The sequence below is a fragment of the Atractosteus spatula genome, chromosome 20 (genome assembly GCF_055471065.1).
Source record: "Atractosteus spatula isolate fAtrSpa1 chromosome 20, fAtrSpa1.hap1, whole genome shotgun sequence".
In the NCBI taxonomy this organism is placed as follows: domain Eukaryota; kingdom Metazoa; phylum Chordata; class Actinopteri; order Semionotiformes; family Lepisosteidae; genus Atractosteus; species Atractosteus spatula.
Window position 1 is genome coordinate 7,069,005 of NC_142725.1, and position 23,753 is coordinate 7,092,757.

At 42.2% G+C, this 23,753-nt stretch overlaps 1 protein-coding gene across 1 annotated transcript in view; it reads right to left on the reverse strand.

The window, feature by feature from the left end:
• hspg2 (heparan sulfate proteoglycan 2) overlaps window positions 1-23,753 on the reverse strand; it is a 223,799-nt gene that overhangs the window by 106,069 nt on the left and 93,977 nt on the right. The window contains exons 5-19 of the mRNA XM_088938069.1: window positions 21,898-21,956; window positions 21,254-21,414; window positions 19,742-19,780; window positions 16,844-16,969; window positions 15,638-15,835; window positions 14,426-14,545; window positions 12,911-13,042; window positions 12,031-12,175; window positions 11,700-11,851; window positions 10,845-10,991; window positions 8,456-8,619; window positions 7,117-7,296; window positions 5,682-5,878; window positions 2,931-3,078; window positions 1,533-1,660 (exon numbers count right to left, since the gene is read on the reverse strand). Of these exons, the coding sequence (XP_088794195.1) occupies window positions 1,533-1,660; window positions 2,931-3,078; window positions 5,682-5,878; window positions 7,117-7,296; window positions 8,456-8,619; window positions 10,845-10,991; window positions 11,700-11,851; window positions 12,031-12,175; window positions 12,911-13,042; window positions 14,426-14,545; window positions 15,638-15,835; window positions 16,844-16,969; window positions 19,742-19,780; window positions 21,254-21,414; window positions 21,898-21,956 (2,096 nt within the window). The remainder of the gene's footprint in view (window positions 1-1,532; window positions 1,661-2,930; window positions 3,079-5,681; window positions 5,879-7,116; window positions 7,297-8,455; window positions 8,620-10,844; window positions 10,992-11,699; window positions 11,852-12,030; window positions 12,176-12,910; window positions 13,043-14,425; window positions 14,546-15,637; window positions 15,836-16,843; window positions 16,970-19,741; window positions 19,781-21,253; window positions 21,415-21,897; window positions 21,957-23,753) is intronic.

Sequence of the window (23,753 nt, forward strand, 5' to 3'; positions counted from 1 at the left end):
TGCGCACCTTATGTGATCACGTGATAGCACAATTGTCATATAATACCTACAATATCTCTATGACTTACAGTTTTAATCAGGGGGACTGACCGCACGTATAACTGTTCATAAGGGAACCATCGTTGCTTTGATCTCTAAATCCCACAAAACTGGTCCTCGTGCATATAATGATTCTGTTCATATTTGCTAAAAAATTGCAAGATGTCATTATGACTAAACCCCAGTTGAAAGCAAATCTGTACAGATTCTGCAGCGCTGAACACTGACATGATCATTAAACCGAAAGTGCCAGCCAAGTTCATGGTAGCTTCTGGATGTGTTCAGTGCACAATGTAACAGGTTGTACACACACCGAAGTAATCATTGCTATCTCGTAGGAGATACTTCGCTATCTTGTAATTATGAGATACTTAAGACGTAATTATGAGATAAGGGGGTGATTTTTTTTCCCTTGGTGGCAGCAATGTGCTTTTGCAGTCATGATACACAGCTCTTTTGAAATATCTCCTGACTGACTGCATGGCTCATGCAGTTGCACTCCTATTTATCCTCTCCTGGTTAGACACTAGAGACTTTATGTTGTAAATTTAACTACCCCTGGAAAATGGGCCTAATTAATTTACAGTAACATCCATCTTTTTACCCCCTTATGAAATTCAGGGTCACAGGGGGCCAGAGCCTATTCCAACAGCAACAGGTACAAGGCAGGGTACAGCCTAGACAGGACACCAGTCCATCGCAGGGCAGACAGAAACAAACCCACACACACTCACAAATTTTCTCAGAAACCCATACAAATGCAGGGAGAACATACAAACTCCACACAGACAGCACCCCAGGCTGGAATTGAACTCCAGCCACCCTGCTGCCCTATTCTTATATCGTTATACTGTACATGTAAATAGTTGCACTACAGAAAGGCTGACCCAGATGTCAAGGATAAATAAAATTCTATATTACAAGAAAGATCAATTATAAAAATGAATTTGGAAGGGTGGGTCTCTGTTAAATGAGAAACAGCAGAACTGGATATCCGGTTAAGAAAGCAGGCAGACTCCTTTAACTGGAATTTCTGCAAGTGAGCACTTGCCTCTGCTTCTCATTTCTATTCAGTGTAATTAATGCATGATATATAAAGAACTATCCACCAGGAACACTGTTCTCCAATTTCAGCATGTTTAAACGGGCTAAAAACATTCATTAATCAATTACCAAGAGGGGGACTGAATCTTTGAAAACAGGCTTTGTAATCGTTCTAAAACTGGACAAGAACCTCAGTCTGAACCGTATGGTTTACATGACAAGCAGGAGGCAACTGCGGATAATTAATCTTGTATTGTTGCTACTGACATTTAAAACTATACTAAAAGAAACTCCTTCTTTACGAATTCCAGTTTATTGAACGCGACTGCTGAATGTTTATTCAAAGCAGTTTGGTAACCTCTGTTAGGAAAAGGAAAAGACAGTTGCTCGAGAACAACAAAGTCCATTTTTGAACTTTTGATCCAGGTCCTGTTTGGAGTCTCTCTTACCGGCGAGAGGTGTCCGAATAGGGGCAGGGACAGGGCTTGCAGTCATCAGGTCGGCCACGCTGGGGGTTTCCGAAGTAGCCTGGCAGGCATTTGTCACACCTGGGACCTTCTGTGTTGTGCTGGCAGTTCTAAAGAGGCCAGAACGTTCACTCAGTTTCACTTTTGCACAACTCTGTGAAAATGCTGCTAGACCTCTCAAAGCTTTGCACGTGTACTTGTAACTAAATTCAGCATGAATTTACACGGGAGTAGAAACAAGAGAGGCTTCTGTGTGTGTATGGACTGCACTTATTCCACCTCACTAAACTGCTCAGCTGGAAGAACCAATAAAACAAGCTTTAAAACCAAAGGGCCTTCTTGTGTTCTCAGCTTTCTTTTTAAATCGCTTCATTACTAATTGCAGCCCGTACTGAGGCATCTTTTAGTGAAGACTGTTGCAAAAGCAAGTGTATTCGTAGAGTCTGACAGTCATGGTTTTGAAATTCATTCAGTATGTGATGCAAATTGATAAGTGATAAGTGAATGTGAGAGCACATACATACATAAAAACAGTATGCTTTGTAAACAAACCATTTTTGATTCAAAATGTCTAACAGCAACTGCTACATTGGTATACATCAGTAACCGGGCCATACAGTATATTCTACAATTCAGTTAAGATCAACCTTGAGACTTTGAGCCTCTTGGTCTATGTTACAATTTACAGTCAAGTTACATACAGTGATGGAAGGAAAGAATTAAAAAATGTGTGTTATTTTTTTAAAAGGACAGTGCTCTAAAATCTGCAGTAAAATTAAACACCATATAATGAAACTGCATAATTACATACTGTAGATGTCAGTCTATTACAGTCTATTAATCCTGGTCCAGCAGGGTTGATATGTCCAGAGGTTTTCTAAGTGTCTAGGCACCCAGAGCTGTTATATTCCTCCAATTAAGACACTAATGGGCTGATGTAGGTTGTTTAGGTCTGAGCTGGAGTGAAAACATGCAGACACACCAACACTCCAGAACCAGAATCCGGCAATCTCTGATTTATTATAAGGGAAAGAGAAAGCTGTTCTCTTCAAGACTGCTTTACTGAAATGGATGGCCTGTTCAAAATACCACATTTATATCAATATCAAGGTGCTGGCAAATCTCAGCTCTGAGTTCATAACAAAATAATTGAAGAGCTTTGATTAAACGACAAAAGTCCTCTAGCAATAGAGAGGTGCACCCACCTCCACTCTCACAATCCTGACTGGAGAGGTGCCAAAAATAAGAAATTAGTTGGAATAACTCTCATAAAAGAAATCCTGAATCTGACCAATTTAGAAAACCGAAAGCTTCACTTGGGAAGATGAAAGAAAGATGGGGCTCTTGTGCAGCAGGACAAGACGACGGGACACATCTTACCAAGCAGTAGCCGCTGATGGGGTCACAGGTGCTGGCGTGGCCGTTACAGCTGCAGCCAGCGCAGGTCCCCAGATACGGCCCGCCGGACACGCGCTCGAAACCGGCGCTGCAGCTCTCACACGACAGGCCGCTGTATCCCGGAGGGCATCTGGAGAGAAAAAACCCACAGCACTGGCATCAACACCAGAGGGGAAAAAAAAATCCTCGCCCTTATCTCGTCATTACGAAAAAGTTATCTCATCATTGCGAGATAGGAATTCTCACGTACTTTGTGACCAGGCGATAGCACAATTGTCATATACTGTAATAATAATAATAATTAATAATAATTGCTTACACTTATATAGCGCTTTTCTGGACACTCCACTCAAAGCGCTTTACAGGTAAAGGGGATCCCCTCCACCACCACCAGTGTGCAGCCCCACCTGGATGATTCGACGGCAGCCATAGTGCGCCAGAACGCTCCCCACACATCAGCTACCAGTGGGGAGGAGAGCAGAGTAATGAAGCCAGTTCATAGAAGGGGATTATTAGGAGGCCATGATTGGTAAGGGCCAATGGGAAATTTGGCCAGGACGTCGGGGTTACACCCCTACTCTTTTCGAGAAACACCCTGGGATTTTTAATGACCACAGAGAGTCAAGACCTCGGTTTTACGTCTCATCCGAAGGACGGCACCTGTTTTACAGTATAGTGTCCCCATCACTATACTGGGGCAGTAGGACCCACATGGACCGCAGGGTGAGCGCCCCCTGCTGGCCCCACTAACACCTCTTCCAGCAGCAACCTTAGTTTTTCCCAGGAGTTCTCCCATCCAGGTACTGACCAGGCTCACACCTGCTGAGCTGCAGTGGGCTGCCAGTTGTGAGTTGCAGGGTGATATGGCTGCTGGTAATACCTACAATATCGCTTACATGCGGACTTACAGTTTTAAGCAGTGGGACTGATCGCACGTATAACTGTTCATAAGAGAGACCGTCATTGCTTTGATCTCTAAATCCCACAAAACTGGTCCTTGTGCTTATAATGATTCTGTTCATATTGGCTAAAAATAGCAAGATGCCATTATGACTAAAATCGAAAGTAAATCCGTACAAATTCTGCAGCGCTGGACACTGACACTATCATTAAAATGAAAGTGCCAGCCAAGTTCATGGTAGCTTCTGGATGTGTTCAGTGCACAGTGTAACAGGTTGTACATACACTGAAGTAATCATTGCTATCTCGTAAGATAAGGGGGCAATTTTTTTCCCATTGGTGGCAGCAATGCATTCCCGTACAACAAGGCATAATAATAATAATAATAATAATAATTGCTTACACTTATATAGCGCTTTTCTGGACACTCCACTCAAAGCGCTTTACAAGTAATGGGGACTCCCCTCCACCACCCCCAATGTAAGGGTAAGAGAATTGCTGCACATGCCCTGCCTACGCATAACTAACTAAAATTGTCTGAAATTACATAAAGAAATAGATTGTCACTCCTTGGTCAGGTACATTTTCACACAAGACCAGACTCTATGAAAGCATACTATGCTGAAATGCCCAATTGGATTACTGCTTTCACAGAAAGTAAACTCTTCTGAGAGAAAACAAAGACAGACAAATTGAAACAAAGGAAGGAAAATTAAACTTGAACAAAAGTGAATAAGCATCTGTAGATGACTAAAAACTAATGATATAAATAATTCCAATGCAGGTAGATTACTACTATCATATTGATAGAATCAAGGCTGTAATTTAATTCTGCACCAAATACAAAGACAATGAAACACCGAAATGTTGGTTTCCCATGCAAAACACTTCCATATTAGAAAATCTGTGTTTGTCAAAGTTTAAAATAAAACACAAAACATTCCCCCAGCCTTCATATATAAAAATGTTATGATGACACATGAAATAAATTCCTTTCTTCACTGAATACTTTATTAAAGGACAACCACCTAGCTAGTAGTTTATACAAATAGCACAGTGTAAACAATAGGTACTGTTGTCCAAATTTAAAATATAAATGAACAACATCTACTAAAAATGATTAATTAAAAGTAACACCGAAGTAGCAAAGCCCTCGTTATGGGTGTAGCAGACACATTGCTAATTTTTTATAAAACTCAGAATGCCAATCAGAAACCGAGACACTAGACAGTGAGAGACTACTGTATTCCCATCCTTGTCATGACTAATATGGTAGCCAGAGGAAAGATAAGACTCTGCAGCTCCTGAAGGAAACTTAGGCCAGCTGTCAGTGGGCAGGGGGTGGGAGTGTCTGAAGCTGTTCTGCTTTAGTATTGCAGTGCTGTGAAGGGTGCTTGAGCACCCCAGTGCTCCCATAAGGTTTAAACATCACTTAAATGTGCAAAAGATCGAGGTTGGGCAGCTAAAGAACAGCCAGCAGCTGTGACCATTGTCCTGGAGAGAGAACTGATTAGCAACATTTTGATAAAAATGCTGGGGTTCCTTTGACAAGCCAATAAAAACCTTTGACTAGCCACCCCTGAGGTAACAACAACTAATTATTCCTTGTAGGAGTTCACACCTGAACAGGCCTCCACAGCCAAAACGCTGTGTCTTTTTTTCTTTTCCTTTCTTATTTCCATGGAATAAACCTTTACCCGATTATTCTTTGTGTCTTGCACCTTTAAAAGCTTTCCCTTTTCTTTTTTGTCACTGCTTTATTGCGAGCAGCAGGCTAAGGTGCAAAGCTGGGGACCGCCTTCAAGGAGTGTAGAGCACCAGTGCTTACTGTACCTGCACTCTTCCACAGTGAGAGCTTGGGCCTGGCCACTGTTCTCCACCGTGGTGGTATCCATGACGATGTCGCTCAGCCCCACGCTGACCATCTTGTTGTCGTAGACCGTGCGGATGCTGACGCTCTCCAGGTTAACGAGGGTCATCATCAGGTCCTCTCGGGTCACGGGCCTCCCGGACGAATGCTCCCAGTTTTCCTGTGAAAATGCCCCCAAACAAATCATAAAATCACTGAAGTCCAACGTCCAGGATCCCCTGTGAGCTGTGGTTAACTAGATGAACCAATGAACCAATAAACACGTTAGTTTCAAGTGTGGAGCAGAAAACACAGAGTACTTAGTTCTGGGTATGAAAATAAAAGCACAGTACTTTTCTTTAAATTCAAGAGTTGCTGAAAGTTTTGTGTTAATTTGGCTACATCTACAAATAAGAAGTCATACTTAAGGTGGAGTATACAGTAGGTCAGGTAATTATTGGAACGTAAAGTACTTCGTACCTTCCTACTAGTGTTACTCTACATTTATAAATGTCTTACACAAATTAATCAAATCAGTCTGACATCTGTTTTTTAGATCTTGTTTTAAAATAAAGTGTGCATAGATTTTTCCACCGTTTGTTTTCACAGAGACACGTTCATGAGTCATGATGAAAATTTTCCGTGCGCGAGGAAAACAGCCTGAATGCGGCCCAGGGTACCCTGCCTCATGAGATGAGTCATGCCATGCTGCTCTCTGATTTGTGACCGAACAGTTTCTTGACTAATTTGGTAACAGTTCTGTTCTGAACATTTTTTAAGGGATCTCCTAACAGAAATTTTAGAAATATGACTTGTTTTGTACTGTCAAAAGGTGTTGTTAGAACTTACCATCTATAGATGTTTTGTTACTGCTTTTTACTGATACTTTTTGTATTGTGTTAGTTGAATCCTGTCACATATTTCAGCCTAGGTACTGGTGTATTTAACATATTTCTTCCCCAATCAGAAAAATGCCACCTACTGGACCATCAGAACCACTTACAGCAGCAACTGAAAGGTTGTCAAAGATTGATTTTACAGATAGGAGCGATTTACCGGTGACTAAGTACAACCCAGCTTAAGCAACATCAAACAAGTCGAAATTTGTATAAATCAACCAAGCCTTGCAGGTACAGTATAAACATATGCTTAGATTCTTACAAAATATGCATATATCTAAATTAATTTAATTTGGAAAGCTGCAAAAGGATGATATTCACCTATAATTATTGCATCCCTTATCCTTTTAAAAATTGCAACTCTTGTGTACCAGACCCTTTAAAGCTGAAAGGCTAATGCTCAACAATGTCAGCCTTCAAGGTGCCACAGCTGTTCGATATACCCAGTCACACTTAGTTTTATGATATAGGCTAAACCCACTCAGAACTGGAAAAGCTGAAAGGAAACAGAACCATTTACCTCTGTGAACGTGATGTCTCGTTGGTTCACAGTGCCAGCAACAGTGGGGTTACTCTGGCGGTAGACAAGTCGCTGGCCATTCCCTACGATGATGACATCAGGTCTGGTTGCAGGTTCGGTCTCTCCTCTCGCCAGAGTGTAGCGCACCTTGTACTTCAGGGAGCCTCCATAGGAGTCAATCTGCCCAACGACAGCACGGTCAGAACACTTCCCTTCAGTTTTGGAAAGACGTTTTACGAGGAACAAATTTCTGCCACAGCAATTGTTTGAAAACATTGGTGCGGAAGAAATATAAAGTAATTGACGCCTGCATTGTGTCTTGGTGGCTGGGATAGGAAGACTAGTATCCAAAGTATCTGCCATCCATCCAGATCCTAATAATTTTAAAATAGTGGTGTTCAGAAACGTACACCCTATCACAAAAGGGAACATGTCTATAATCCCTCTTTGCATTGCTTACATCCTGAAACATATGTAGTGTTTTAAGCTACAAGTGCTCTACTGTTATTGGTAAGCTGCCAGCCTACTCTCAGTGCTGCGGTAGATCATTGAGTTTGCCATCAGAGTTAAAGGGGTGCTGCAGTCCCAGTTTCTCAGACCGGTTTATGAAATCTCAGTAACAAAATAAATTAATTTATGGTATCACAAAATGTGACAAATTCCAGATTAAGCACCAAATCATGAACTTAGTGAAAGTACTGTAAGTTGCCAGGTTCTCGCAAAACCTCTGGTCTCACAACGGCCGAGAGAGAGAGTTCCCAAGACCTGTGACGTGATGAAGCCCTTCCTGTAATGACTAATGTACAAGTGAATAAGTACGGGCTGTGCAGAAGATATTTCAACGCAGAGATGTTCCAGCGTGACTGCATGCAGAGTTAACAAGTAAGTATTATTTGTTGTCAAACCCATCTCAAAGTCAAGGGCAGTATTTCTATTGGATTAAAAGAGATTTATTCACAAGCCTGTTTACAATATAACAGGGCCACTTCACTTTATCAGACGTTTTGTCACCTCATTCTGAATCGTAGAACATGGTGCTGCACAGACCTAGAAATTTGGTCTATTTTGTCATGTAAATTGAAGGTTTTACATGTTACTACATACATTTTACCTTCATCATGGATTTAAATGCACTTATCAATGTCGATTCTTTCTCACCCTGAAATATCAAAATAGCTTCGCAGTCCCCCTTTATTTTAATATGTTCTCAGCTCCTCAATGTGCTGGAATAGCATGTATGAGGCATTTCTCCAGGAAATGCACACATTTCAGAAATCTGCAGCTCATTGCTTAGCTTTCAAATCCTCCAGATTCCCGATGTGTGTAAACTCAATCTCACCTTGTTTCCAAGGAACTGAGAAGGCAAAGTCCAGTAGGAGTCCAGGATGAGGAAACGCCTAGAAAGGTCGACCAGCTGGAACTCCTCCATCTCGGGGTCGATGAGCGTTTGGGAACTGGAGAGCGGAGGACTCGCGAGCCGGGAGGGGAAGGACACATTAACACCTACAGGGTTCGTGAGGAGAGTAGGATATTAATTGTTCAATTAAGCTGGTGATTTGGTCATTAATGGTAAATGGTAGTTAAGTATAAATCTTAAAAGTGGTTATTTAGACATTTCTGTCATTCTTTACTAGATTATTCCTGTGAAGGGTGGCAGCAGATTGGAGCCTGTCCATGAAACATAGGACACAAGATAGCACTACACCTTAGACAGGATACCAGTCCATCACAGGGCACATTCACACACACACAGAACACATAAGGGTAATTTGTGACTTATTGACCTAGTGAGCATGTTGTTGAGAGGTGGGAAGAAACCAGAGAACCTGAAGTAATCCCATAAAATCCCATAATCCCATAAAATCCATACAGAAGGTGACCAAGCAGGAATTCAGGAGCTGTGCAACAGCAGCACTGGACACCACCACTATGCCACCCACTTATAGATATGGAAATTAAATCTGGATACATGGATACATGGATCCAGAGACATTTACCCCGGATAGAACAGGATTCTCCTTATTGACCAACTGAATAGCTCAATAGCTTTCAAGTGCCCTCAGTGATTAGGAACAGGTGATTTAATGTAATTTATAGGAGTCCAAGAACAGGCCTTTAGACCCGTGATCTACATCAATAATCCCTTCAGAATTCAGCAATTCCATGATTGAGGAGTTACTGACGATAAAGGTGATGTCATAGATCATATTTTTAGTTCTACTTTGGTGACTTTGGCAAGTCATTTCCTTTCTGAAAACATTCCACCCTAACATAAAAACAGTCCAGAAGCACACTGAACAGGCCCTGCATGTACAACAGTTAAAACTTTTCTGATTCTCTCTTTTTCCAAACACAGTTTGAGGAGGGCTTTCAAATGGAAAACATTTTGCATCTCATCCAAATACAATAAAAGGTTGCTCTAATAAAATATTAAAACAGACCGTGCTTGCTTTTAAAGAGTTGTGCTACAATATACCACAGCATTAGGTATATTCAGAGCTCTAACAAAACAGTGACATTATTTAATCAAAATCATTTAATACTATAGTAACCTTTGTTTTAAATGAGTCTTTGTCCTCTTAGAATTTTGAAAACTGGACAGTGCATTTCTAGATAGCCAGTTTCATCTCATGAATGACCAGTCTTGATTGTATGTTGCAGTCAAATTCACTCTTACTGGATGTATCATACAGTATACTCGCTGCACTCATACGTCTTTATCTCCACATCCTTTTAAATGTACACTTTTATTCTTTATGCCACATTTTGCATGTTGAAAAGAATTTATGGTCTGTAATGTCCCCTCCAAAAAGACTGTATAAGAAAAGATCACTTTATTAACCCTTTACAATTTCTTGCATTAGGAGTTCATCTTTTTTGCATACCCCAGCTTGCTCTCCATGAGACACAGACAGGGAGAGAAGCTTGGGGTCAGAGCGCAGGGTCAGCCATTTATACAGCACCCCTGGAGCAGCTGGGGTTAAGGGCCTTGCTCAGGGGCCCAATGGAGTAGGATTCCTCTGCCAGCTGCAGGATTTGAACAGGCAACCTTCCAGCCACAGGCGCAGATCCTTAGCCACAGAGCCAGCGCTCCACCCCATATAATTGTATAATCACAATCTCTTCGTCTTATCTAGCCTCCTTCCCTGACAATATCATGTGTAGCATGCAAAGATCCCCTGTGTCACATTATAGATAATATATGGTGGCTGATAAAATATGCTGTATAGATTGCTTGCTCTGTGTTATATAAAAAAACGATTACCGTGTATATTGTTTTTAAGCTGCATTTTGTTAAACAACTTCATACTTGCATACCAATAGCTTCAATAGAACCCTTTGCCAGGGCATTTCACTTCTGAATTGTATACAGCTGGAAAAAAATTGAACAACATGGCAATATATTCTCTTACAGTATGTCAATGCACAAAATTATTTAACTATCTTTATTATATAGCAGTTGCACAGCACTATTTAAAACAGAAATACCTGTGGAGCTGTGGTCTTAAAATCATGCATCCCAGCAGATTGTATAAGTCTCTTTATATCACTACCTGCTCAAGATGTCCGGTGAAAATGCATCAGATTGATCCGGCTCAATACGTAAGCTCAGGAGAGTTGCTTAGAGCTCAAGCAAAACTGGAACTGCAAGAACTGGAGCCCTCATGGAGAGAAGCCCGTAGAGGAGCAGGAAACTGGAGGCCATGCTGCTTCGTGTTACACCATACCTTTGAAGTCTTCCTCCTCTGCGAAGCGCAGCCGGATCTGGTTTCTGTAGCGGCTGGTGCTCAGGCACTGCTGGCTGATTCCGAAGCAGAAGCAGGGCACACAGCGGGAGTTGCTATGAATAGAGAAGTGCCCTTCGGGACAGTTTCCTAGATCACGGACAAATCCAAAAAGAGGTGCATGTGAGAGGACTGAAGAGTATCACCCAGCAGCTGGATCACCCTGCAACTCACAGCTGGCAGCCCCACTGCAGGTCAGCAGGTGTGAGCCTGGCCAGTACCTGGTTGGGAGACCTCCTGGGAAAGGTTGCTGCTGGAAGAGGTGTTAGTGGGGCCAGCAGGGGGCGCTCACCCCGTGGTTCATGTGGGTCCTAATGCCCCAGTATAGTGACGGGGACACTGTATTGTAAACAGGCGCCGTCCTTCGGAAGAGATGTAAAACTGAGGTCATCTCTGTAGTCATTACAAATCTCAGGGCGTTTCTTGGAAAAACAGCAGGGGTGTTAATCCAGTGTCCTGGCCACATTTCCCATTGGCCTTTACCAATCATGGCCTCCTAATAATCCCCATCTATGATTTGGCTTCATTATTACTCTGCTCTCCTCCCCACTTGTAGCTGGTGTGTGGTGAGTGTACTGGTGCACTATGGCCGCCGTCGCATCACACTGGTGGTGGTGGGAGTCCCCATTACCTGTAAAGTGCTTTGAGTAGAGTGTCCAGAAAAGTGTTATATGGGTGGAATTACTATAAGTGTGACGTATTATTATTATCCCAGAGTGTTTTAAGTTCCAAGAAATCTTAAGTCTGAGATTGACTGCAAGGAGTGCACATGGGTTGGACTGACGGGACCCAGACTACCTGGCTGCTGTTTGAGAATCAGTACCCCATCGGGGATCCCGAACACCATCCCCTTGGCGTTAATGGCCTCACAGGTATAAGCTCCCTGGTCAGCATCTTTCACATCTCGGATGGTCAGGGTTCCACGGCCATTGTCACTGGTCATCAGAATTCTGAGTGGAAACAAACAGAAGGAAACATATTATTTAGACACACAAAAAAAATGGAAGTGGTGGACAGTAGTCTTGACTGATGCATTTAAAATTAGTTTACAAATATCCAAACCATATCCTAGTTTAACACCCAAATATTATCAGGATGTTTTGTAATACCAGATGTGAGATTGAAATACCTGCCACTGATGGGAATGTGACCCCAGTTGAGCCTCCATGTGATCATGGGAGTAGGCACCCCGACGGCCACACAGGTGAAGGTCACGGTCTCTCCACGCACCGCCATGACGGTCTCTTTGGGGGGAGTGGTCACTTCAGGGGGGGCTGGAAACAAAGAGGGAAATAGATCCATTTAAAAGGTCTGTTCACACACTGACTAAGCGTGTCCTAAGATCCCCACCATTATGCTGTTGCAAAACTAAGAGATATCTGGACCAAATATTAGGTAAGTCCTGGGGCTCTGTCAGAAATCTGGAAATTTGAAACTGACCAGTGGTTCTGGTAGTTATGAGTTTTGCAAATTTAATACCAGATCGTGGTGAAATTTCCCCTATTTTCACATTTTCCTGAGAACAGATGTCCTCCTTGCTGTGAATGTTCAAAAACAAGAACTTGCTTGAAACCTGAAGAGGAATATTTGTTTGAAACAGTCAATCCTATATTCAGATGCATTAATTCAGGTTCAGATTAATGAGTGCTGTCAGAAAACGAATGAAATGAACTATCTTCCTGATCTTTCGATTTACAATTTAATTGGTGTGGACTTAAGGTTTTTTTCCCAATCGTTTTCATGGGAACAGGAGAAATAAACCAACGTGTAGTCCAGCCCATTCAACTGTATTTTCTTAAAACGAGGTTACAAAAGCAGCAAATACCCCTTCAGGTCCATTTTAAAAATGTTTCCCCTGCTCATCAGGTGACAGGAGAGGAGAGCCACCCGATGAAATAATGGCTCCTCTAGTGGAAAGAGTCCACTCTAGTGGAGCTCACCACCGCCGCGAAGGGACTGTTTCCTGCGGGGGCAGGAGTGCAGTTCCGCCCCCCGGGGGCTCGACTTACTGCAGCCAATCTCGTCGGAGCGGTCGCTGCAGTCGGCCTCGTCGTCGCACTGGTAGCTTGCGGGGATGCAGGCCCGGTTGCCGAGACACATGAACTCCTCGGGGGCGCAAGCGTCGTCCGGGCGTTTGGTGGCTGGAAGATAAAAGGGCGGTACGTCTGCAGGCGGGTAAGCACACACTGTCACGAATCTTACCCCCGCGTGCACCTCCCGGCGTACACACCGGCGCCGCTGATAGCAATTAACACATCGCTCCCTGCTTTCACATTTAAACCCCTTCACTCCGTTCACTCCTCGCTCACTGTTGAGTTGGTTTTTTGCCTTTTTCTTGTGCGCTCTCTTTCCTCTACGGTTTTCTGGATACCGACCCTGCTCTGCCTTCGCCCTCGACTCTGTTCCTGTTTCGCCTCTCTCGGATTTGTTTGCCTCGTTGCCTCGACCTCTGGATATCGTCCCTGCTCTGCCTTCGCCCTCGACACTGTCTCTGCCTCGCGTCTCTTGGATTTGTCTACCTCGCTTCATCGACCTCTGGACTCCCGACCTAGCCTGGATACTCCGACTTCGAACTTTGTCTCCCATTCCTTGGAAGTCTGACCTGTTTCGTGTTGGCACCGCAAAGGGTCCTAATATCTACAGCATTAGTCTTCTTCGTCTTGTGTGACACACACAAGACAGCTGTTCATGAAGCAAGAGGGTTCCTAGGCTGGGAGATGTATGTTTGCGGTATATATGCACGTACACAAATGAGTATAATCATCAAAGGAACAAGGCAAGGTTTAATCCATGCTGAGAGAGAAGAAAAGGAACACAACGTTTCGGCAGAGGAGCCTTCTTCAGGTGTGAACTCTTTCAGCTTGGAATCCACCTTTACTTGTTCCTTTGCAGCCTACTCATGCTGACGCAGCTCCCCACTTGAATACAATCACCTTCTCCATGCGCTCCGGTTTTCTCCCACAGTCCAAAGACATTCTGGTAGGTTAAATGGCTTCTGGGAAAATCGACCCCGGTGTGAGTGTGTGAGCCTGTGCATGCCCGTGTTTGTGCTTGTGTGTGCCCTGCAGTGGGTGTCCTGTCAGGGGTGTATCCCAGCTTGCATCTCTTGCTTGCCGAGATGGCTCGCCTGTGGCCCTGAACTGGACGAAGCAGTTAGAAGATTGATGGATCTTCTACGTATTTATAAGTCCTAGTAGTTCATCAGGCTGGAGCTCATCCCCGTTTCCGCAGTGTCAAGCCAGATGGGGTTCTGATCCATCTCAGAGACACGTCCCCCACCCTCATCACTGCCAGCGGACTGACGTGTTATGAGTTTAGATGAAACCGCAGTGTCTGCAGTGCAAGACCTGAAGATTTGGTCCGGATCACACAAGATTTTTTCCACCTATTTCACAACGGCCCAAACAGGCGTCTCTTATTGCGAGGAAACACTTGAGAAAAGCAGAGTGGAGGAGCAGCCCTCAGCCCGGGTCCGATAACCACACGCGGACTTGGCTCAGCTCACTCAGGAGCGCGTCACTTACGGCAGTAGCTCTCGTCAGAGTTGTCCCCGCAGTCGTTGTCCCCATCGCAGCGCCAGAGTTTCAGTGCGCAGCGCCCGTTCTGGCACTTGAACTCGTTGGGCTCGCAGGGAGAGGGAGTCCCTACAGGAAGAGTGAGAGTGTTACTCAACGGGCAAAGCCTCTGCAGCACTGAGAAAACGTGCACTGCCAATTAATCTTGAATACTAAAGTTCTAAACCAAATCCAAGCCTTAAGAGCAGACCTCCCAGATACCCTACTGCAGAAATAATTCTTCTGTTTGGTTGAAACTGGATTTTAGAAATATATTGTAATAAATATAATACAGTATACACTAATATATAATAAACATATACATAATAATTTACATGTATAATAATATATAATATATAAATAATATAAATGACCTTTTATATATAAATATTTGATCTCTGATAACTGAGAATAATCTGTAAACATTCTGCTATATGATGTTTTTTATTTCATCGGGAGCATGAAAAGATCTGGAGGACCATGTAAAGACATCCACACTACACGGTATCTAAACAGCACAGGATCGCACCCAGATCTTCCACGAGATGCTTTTATGGAAAGTAAAATGTATTACTAATATGAAGCTGATACCCAAATGCAGCATTAAAGAGAGAAATCAAAAAGGAAAGGCAACTTCATTCTAGAAAGAGATTGGTCTCGATATCAAGATTACTGGGGAACCTACAGTAGTCTCTGTTCCTGTATTAACATTATGGTACTCTCATATTGGGCACAGAGACTTATTTTCAGAACAGGCTTGTTCTAGAAAACCCCAATGCCTTAATTAGTTTTCCTTTATTGTTTGTTTTGCAATGATGAAATGATTTATGATTTGAAAGTACCCAAGCAGGGCTGACTTTGGAATTTATGGCATATACAGTACATTATTATATTAATGAGTATATCTGGAAGATTGCTGAAGAGCCAACAGACTCCACAACCATGCACACAAGTTGTTCTCAATCGGAGCTGTCACTACTGTCAACGTGTGCATTAAATTACAATTAATTTGTATCTACTGGAAAAAGAATTAACCTTATTCAAATACGTACCGCGACCTTGAACTGAATACAGATCTAAAATCATATTTAGGACATATTTGTCTTGTGCACAGTACAGGCAAACGCGGAGTTATCCAGTTGCCTGGCAGACCGTGCACGCGACTACAATTCCCGAACGCACCACACTTGATCTCATCGCTGCCATCGGTGCAGTCCCTCTCCCCATCGCAGAGGTAGTCCCGCGGGATACACTGTCCATTCTGACACACCGCCTCGTCCACTCTGCAGGGTCGGGCTATGGGGGGGCTGGGGATCTCAGGTCGGACCGTCACCTCGGGGGCTGGAGGGCCAGGAATCATAGGAGCTGGAGTGCCTGGAGCTTTAAGAAGCAATGATCGGTCAGGGCAGGCTGTCCACCCCACATGACTGCAGGCCGAGAACATCCATGTGCAGATCAGAGAGCGAGATGTTAAAAAAGGCACAGCACAACTTCTTTAATGTAAATGAAATATCATACAGCAATTCAGATCAAATCAAACTTTTAGCACATTTTCTTTAGTTTCATGAAGTGGTTATTAATCACCCCTTTGGTTTTATATTTACAAAGTACCTGCAAACTGAACAAATAAAACTGTCATTTGCTAAATACAGTAACTGCCTGCTTTGGTAACTGCCTATTGTTGAGATGAATGTCAGATGTTTTCTATAGACTTCTTAATTTTAATAGGCACGGTAAACCTCATATTACATATACATGTATGGTGATGGCAGGTACACCACAATGCAAACTACTGTCTACAGACTGTTCCCATTGGACACTCTGTTCACTTTAAAGAAAGAAAGACTATTACAATTACAATTTATTTTTGGGCTTATGGTATTTGCCTGACAAGATTGCTTTATTTACTGTACTTTGTAAATTGTATTATTGAACGGAAGCTTATTTAGTTTGTTTTGAAGACCTGAACATGTTAGTTATTGACGGTTTTGACTCCTGTAGCATGCTCTGGAAACCATTTGCAAAAGTTTCAGATTGAACAGCAGAAGCAGGTAGAGCTGATGTGATTAAGGAGGATGTCCTATTGAGAAATGTAGGTATTTTAAAAAATATTACAGTGAATATACATAAGCAACCTTTTATCCAGTCATATCCAATACTGTATCAACTTTGATTTCACAACTTTCATCATATGTAGATGTCTTAGATAGCCGAGAGTTTATTTGTAATTTATAAATGAGTGACAAAGAACACCCATTATACTGAATACAAGTTGAAGTGTATTTAGTAAAAAACTGAGGGGAAAAGAATAATTATCTGTATCATATTATTTGTACTGGAGGCCCTGTACTATGCTGTTTGTCTAAAGAAAGACAGAGGGTGACTTACGACAGCCTAGTTCATCGGACATGTCCTGGCAGTCGAGTCTGTTGTCACAGCGATACTCCAGCGGGACACACTCTCCATCCTGACAGGTGAACTCGTCGGGCATGCAGGTCCGGGCACTGGGGATCACTGGGGAAGGGGAGCACCAAGAGGAGAGGGTCAAGGCACAGGCTCATTCACACAGCACTTGGCAATATTAGGACAGAACATGATAAAGAGCATCAGCCCTATATGTTCATTTCATTTAGAAAAGCCATTTGAGTGGCTGATAGTTATTAAACTGGGATAGAAGAGAACAAAACATAAAGATATACTTTGGGGTGTGATTGTAACACCATCCAGCTCTTTCCACATACAGTATACCAGGGCTCCGGGCTCAACAGGTGGTGTCCACTGCCCTCAGTACCATCAGAGCTGCAACATTGCAGCATCACAACCTGCCCTTAACCTACCCGATCATCTTACAACCCTATGACTGAGGACCTTAATCTGGCTTCTAAGGCAAAACCAGGGGTGTCCCGTCCCGGTTCTGGAGGCCCAGTGTGTCTGCAGATTTCCTCTAGCTATCTTTAAAGCAGCAGCATCCAAACAGTTAAAGTTCTAGGTCATTAAGGACTGAGATTAAACAAAAACCTGCAGACTCATTATACACTTGATGGAAATTCCTCTTCTTTATACAGCCATATTCACATCCAAACATTAAGTAGGAAAGACAGCAGGAGGAAAATCATTGTTTTGCCCCTCACCTTCAGGATTCAGGATTGTGTAACACCAGGAAGATCCAGGTCCTGGCCTGGACACATACCAATCTCACAAGTCATATCAAGACAATGTATTATCAATGTCATGTCATGGTATTTGCCAAACCACTTTATATCACATGGTGTCGCGGGAAGCCGGGGCCTACCCAGCAAGCAGCAAGTGCAAGGCAGGGTACACCCTGGACAGGGCGCCAGTCCATCGCAGGGCAAGTGCAAGCCAATCATACACGGAGACAATTTGGAGGTCACATTAAGGGCTAAGGGGCCCGGACACCAGGATAACTCCCTACTCTTATTGAGAAATGCCAGGGGATCTTTAATGATCACTGAGAGTTAGGACCTCGGTTTAATGTCTCATCCAAAAGACGGCCCCCACTACAGTATAGTGTCCCCGCCACTATACAGGGGTACTAGGACCCACACAGACCGCAGGGTGGTCCCACTAACACCACTTCCAGCAGCGACCACTGACCGTACTGACCTGGCTCACACCTGCTGAGCTTCAGTGGGTAGCTAGTTGAGAGTGTATTATCAATGGATGGATGAATAATATTTCACACTGAATTTTTTAAGTGGAAAAGGGGCTGTACTACTTCTAAAACAAAGTTTCTGTGCTGCTCTCGCTAAATTGCTACAACAATTTCTATGATGCAGTGCTGAAGTACTTTCAAAATTTGGGTTTTTATTCAACAGAATAAAAATCCAAAGAACCCTAAAAACAGCCAAGTACCTTTTTTCTATGTTATGCCCAATCACTGTGTTTTGCGTAAGAGGAGGGAAGTACTGCACAGACAGCCCTGTGCTTTCAAGGTTTCCAAGGAAACCTTCTGATAGAAGAGCAGACCAGGTCTGAAGGTTCAGCCAGACACGATCCCTCTAGATGTACACAATGAATTCAAGCACCACCTCAACACGAACTATCAGTTCTTCACACACATACTCTACATGCCATGCAAAGCATGCTAGCAAGTGCACTTTCAGTTTTTTAATCACATGAAAGACAAATACAGTTTCTAGGATTTATTCCAGGGAAAAAATACTATTTGATGCTCCAGAGTGGCTTCAGTAGCTCTTGCTCCAAGAACAGGTTAGACTCTAAGGCTTAAGCTCTAGATATCGGAAGGTCAAGGCTTGGTTGTTTCTAGCAAACTGTGACTGGGATTCCCCAACTAGCACAACAAGGATTAAAAACTAAGGCTGGGGTTAATTAGAGATGAATCCCTCAATTCCCAGCAAAACAGCAATGACTACAACTTCTAAGACATCTGCAAGCTTTCAGTGGCATCAGTGAGGGACGTGCCTCTCCTCCAATCAGGACTGACAATTCTCTAAGACACTGCAGACCTTGTAGGATGTCAAAAGATGAAAGCCATCTCTGCCCTCCCTCATTCTCCCCATGTGGTTATAGGAGTTATTGCTTTGAACTGAGCTGTAAACACAACTGTTTATCCTACATCAGGTGAGTATATTATAAAAATGCACTACTTGCAACTTATCCTACACACAGAGAAATCCTTTGGTAACCCCAAACCACCTCAATTCCCAATGTTTGTTTTTCTGGTAAGTACCAGTCGAAGTATCCCTCCGCCTTGACATAATTCAAGCCAAAACAGTAACAAAACAGTATGAGATTCACCAAAGGCCCAAATGTTTAACAGTAAATTTCAAAGATATCAGATCACAGCAAAAGAACATTTTTGAATTTCATAAAGTCATTATAAAAGCTTTAGCTAACACATTGTACACCACAAGGGTTGAAAAGCATTTTTTTTCTCTGAAACATATTTGGATTTTCAGCTGAATACAAAATGGAAAGCAATAAGTACAGATGGAATGGTATTAAACGTTAGTTATTAGTATCTTTGATATCTTTAGCAATCTTTTTAAAACCATTACACGGACCTGCAAAGACTCGCTGTATTAATATTTCTGTTGGTACAAAAACCAATTTGGTAAATGTGCAAAGTATTTTTAGAACAGATGGTCTTCCAGTATTCCATGGGATTCCACCAAAATCACAAGCAGCAGTCCTTCATGGTTCTTGAAACCATCCAAACAGCATTAAGTGAGAGTGTAGATGCTTCACTACAAAGGGTTAAGATGCAATCTGGAGTGCCCATGCAGAAGACACCTTACAAACCTTGAGATATCATTGCTTCCACAGGTGGCAGAGATTCAGCTGTAACCAGAAGGAGATTTAAAAAGGTTTTGACCAAAGGGCCGTCAAGCATATCCCAAAAAGTCACCAGAAATTCCAAAAGGTTACCTGATCTATTTCATCGTTGCAGGGAGAACAAGATCTGATTATGCAGGATTGTTGCTGGTTTAAGTTTGGATCATGTTACTAGCCAGCTGTAACTGGGATGCCACAAGCTGTCACACACATTTGATCAAGCATCACCAGGGCTGGTTGAGACCTAGTTGGCCAGTGTTCCCCTAGGCTTTTGTGCTACAGCAACTACTGGTTCCTACCGGGCACCTGTGACCTGGTGGTGATGTCAGTGTGAAACGTGTTGGTTTTCCAGTCAGTGTTAGTGCTCTTGTAAATCTCTGGGGAGCCAGCATCATGTAAAATAAGGAATGGCAACGGCAGGTGGGCGTGTCAAAAGAACATGTCCACAGGTGATCATTCTCCCCAAGTGAGATTGGAGGTGATCCTAAACTAGGATAATCTGGCCTGGGGATCGAATCCAAATCAAAAACGTCACGTTTGCAACCATCATGAAAGGATGTCGAACACTTTCCCTGTTTTCATTCTCCCTAAATAGGGGATTGAGCCATAGCAATCATCCATTAAGCCAAGAGTGCTCTGTTTACTTCTAACAGTAGTGTACCACTACACATAAAACAATAATCGTTGATGATATGCACGAAAGTTGTAATGCCAGTTTTCCACTTTGTCCATATTTGGTGTTTAACTACTGTGTATCATAGCTTCAATATCACTGATTTAACTATGTGAAACTAAGTCTAGTTTAGCAATTAAGAATCACCAAGTCTGTATTTTGTATGTGTAGAGCCTGTGTCTGGGAGACCATAGTTTCTTACAGAAATAATGAAACAAGAGCACAACATTCTAAAAAGTAAATAATTTAAATGTAATTAAAAACAATTTAATGCTGAGTTACGGTTGCTATGGCTCTGATTATCACATTATGGAGCACTGGTTGTTCCATAAAAAAATCTGCAGTCTCATTTGCATGACGTCACTATGTGGTGGTTGGAAATGAACTAAGATCATTTTGGTGAATCTGATACTTTTTGTAGTTCTTGCATAATATAAGTCTTCCAATTGAAACGGTTCCCATGAAGAGTACTGTTTCTCTTTAAAAACTAAGATACACAAATGGTTTAAACAGGTAGCAAATGAATTATTGCATGGAAAAAGGTGCATAATAGAAAAACGAAAACTGAATTGTTCATTATTGTGTGACCCCAGAAATGTAAACTTTCTGAGATCGATCAGATTCTCAGATCGATCACCTACTTGCAATCAAAAAAGCCAGATGGGTTAAATGACTTCTTCTCTTTTGTAACCTCATGTTCCTATGTTGAAGAATACCTTTGTTGAGCTGGGTTGACCTATACTGTCACAAGCAGATCTATATTTTCGAAATAAGACAACTTCCTCTCCCAGAATCCGGGTTCTCACCTGCACCAAGTCTTCGGAACTGGAAGCCCTCCACGGAGGTGACATAGGAAGCTATAGAACCATCCAGAACGACCGAGTACAGGACGCTGCGGATTTCCTCTTCGTCAGAGTTGTTTTCTGATCCTACGTCAAGCTCGACAAACACAAATCCATCCAGTTTCCTAAAGACAAGCACAGCCGAACCAGGGATAAGTCCCACATCTCTGAGGAAGCCTCTTCTGCTTAAGGCCCCTGTTACACTTATATTGTCATTAACGTCTGCTGAAATTTCAATACCCCAATTTTCTTTTAATTTGTACATCAATTGCTGGCAATTTAACTAACTACTGCATGACTAATCAGGATTGATGAACTAGGAAAATAAGTGGACAGATGATTCCACATGCTACTCAATAACTGAGTAGATAGCTACTCAATAACTGAAGAGACAAATGGGCACAGTACATACATAATAAATACCAACTGTGGCAAACAATCAGGATCAATGGACATTATTACATTAATTTTGGGGCAATATTCCTACAAGCAATTATTAAGAGATGTTCTCCATGTGTCCTGGCTCGGTAGCCTATCCACAAAAACGCTCTCCTGGATCCCTGAAGGAGCTGCAGCAAGAGTACAGGGGAATGCAGGATGATGCTCACTTGATCAGAACCACGTTGACAGTCTGTGTGCCCGGGATCTTGTTGTACTCCGATTCGAGCTGGGGGAGAAAGAAACGGACAAGCTTATCCCTCATACTTTCTTTATCTTTTGGATATGTCAGTCATCAAGAACAAGCAGACATTTTCATACTGTATATCTGTCATCTGTATTTGTTGCTGTATTAAGATTTGAAACTAATAAAAACTGGTATGTGAGAAAAGGAAAGGAGTGTGCATTTCCTTCTTCAGATAACCGTAAACTAAATATTTTTATGCCCTTTAGTTTCCTGTGTTGGTAATCTGTGATTAAAGGGTTGACAATAACAAAGGAAAACCTTAATTTTTTATGACATACTAACAGTTATTAAAAAAAACTTTTATATGAAAGGGAGTACATTTTCAGTCTTAATATTGATCTTGATGCTTCTCAGTTACCATATGTTTTTGATCACGTAAAAGCACATTCATTGTAATGTATTAGCATCCTGGTGACTTTTCCTTTTTTTGTTGATAAAATGTTTTTCATAACTTCGGTATCTAAAATCCCAATGCAAAACAGTGTGTGGCCTAATCAATCATGATGTTATCTGATTTTCTCAATTTCATTCTGAATATTTTGCCTCTGATCAAAGTACTGGCCTTGTCTAGTTATATGATTTCCATGCTGCTGAAATGTAAGAATTTTAGAAAATTTGCAAATTAGATGAGACCGCTTGGTCCAGCTTTCATTCCCCTGTTTATGGTAGCTCAATGTTCCCAGAAGTCCCTCAACTCATTTCATAAAGATCTTGACTTATTATCTTTATAAATGAGGCTGGAAAGTTAGTTCCCAGAAGACTCTTTTTCTGCTTTTTCTGTCCTGAATGCTCCTAAACCTAGTTTCCATTTGTGCTCCTTTGTCTTATTATTGCCATCTCAGTGAGGTCCAATGGGTTCTCTTTCCAAAACCTTTCAGGATCCTGAAAACCTGAATTCAATTCACTAACATCCAATTGTGAGCGTATCCAAGCTTCTATGCGTGTTTCATGCAGAAATGTCATAAGTGTTTCATACAGTATGCCTCCGGTACACCCTTTCCCGCACTTCTGAGATGTCACAATGTCAATCAGAATAGCTGTGATAGGGCCGGATGTCCCACAAACAGCTGTATGCAAAAAGTTGGGCACCCCTGGCCAAATCACATGTTTTGTTGATTTTCTAAGTGAAAAGAAGTTAACACAGCTTCTGCAGCGAACAAACTTAAACTTGACATATTTCTGCAAATGTTAATGCACAGTTACTGTTTACTTGCTGAATTCAGCAGATTAAAAAATATAAAACAGTGAATGTGGCATGCGCAAACATTTTTGGCACCTTATCAGTCAGTACTTGGTAACAGCCCCTTTGTCAGAAATCACAGCCTCCAAACGTTTCTTGTAGCCAGCTCACAGTCTTTCTATTCTTGCTTTAGGAATTTTCTCCCCACTCTTCCTTGCAGAATGCTTCTAGTTCAGAAATATTGTTAGGTCATCTTGCATGCACTACATGTTTGAGATCTACCCACAGATTTTCAATAATATTCAAGTCTGGGGACTGTAAAGGCCATTCCAAAACGTTAATCTTTTGTTTCTTGAAGTAGTTCATGGTTGATTTTGAGGTATGTTTTAGATCATTGTCTTGTTGTAATATCCAACCTCTTTTTTCTGTGGGACATTAGCTTCTAGGATTTGTTAATACTTAGTAGAATCCATTCTTCCCTCTAGCTGCACAATTTGTCCTGTGCCGCTGGCTGCCACACAACCCCAAAGCATAATACTGTAGATCCACCCCCATGCTTTACAGTTGGCAAGGTGTTCTTTTCTTCAAATGCTTCTCCT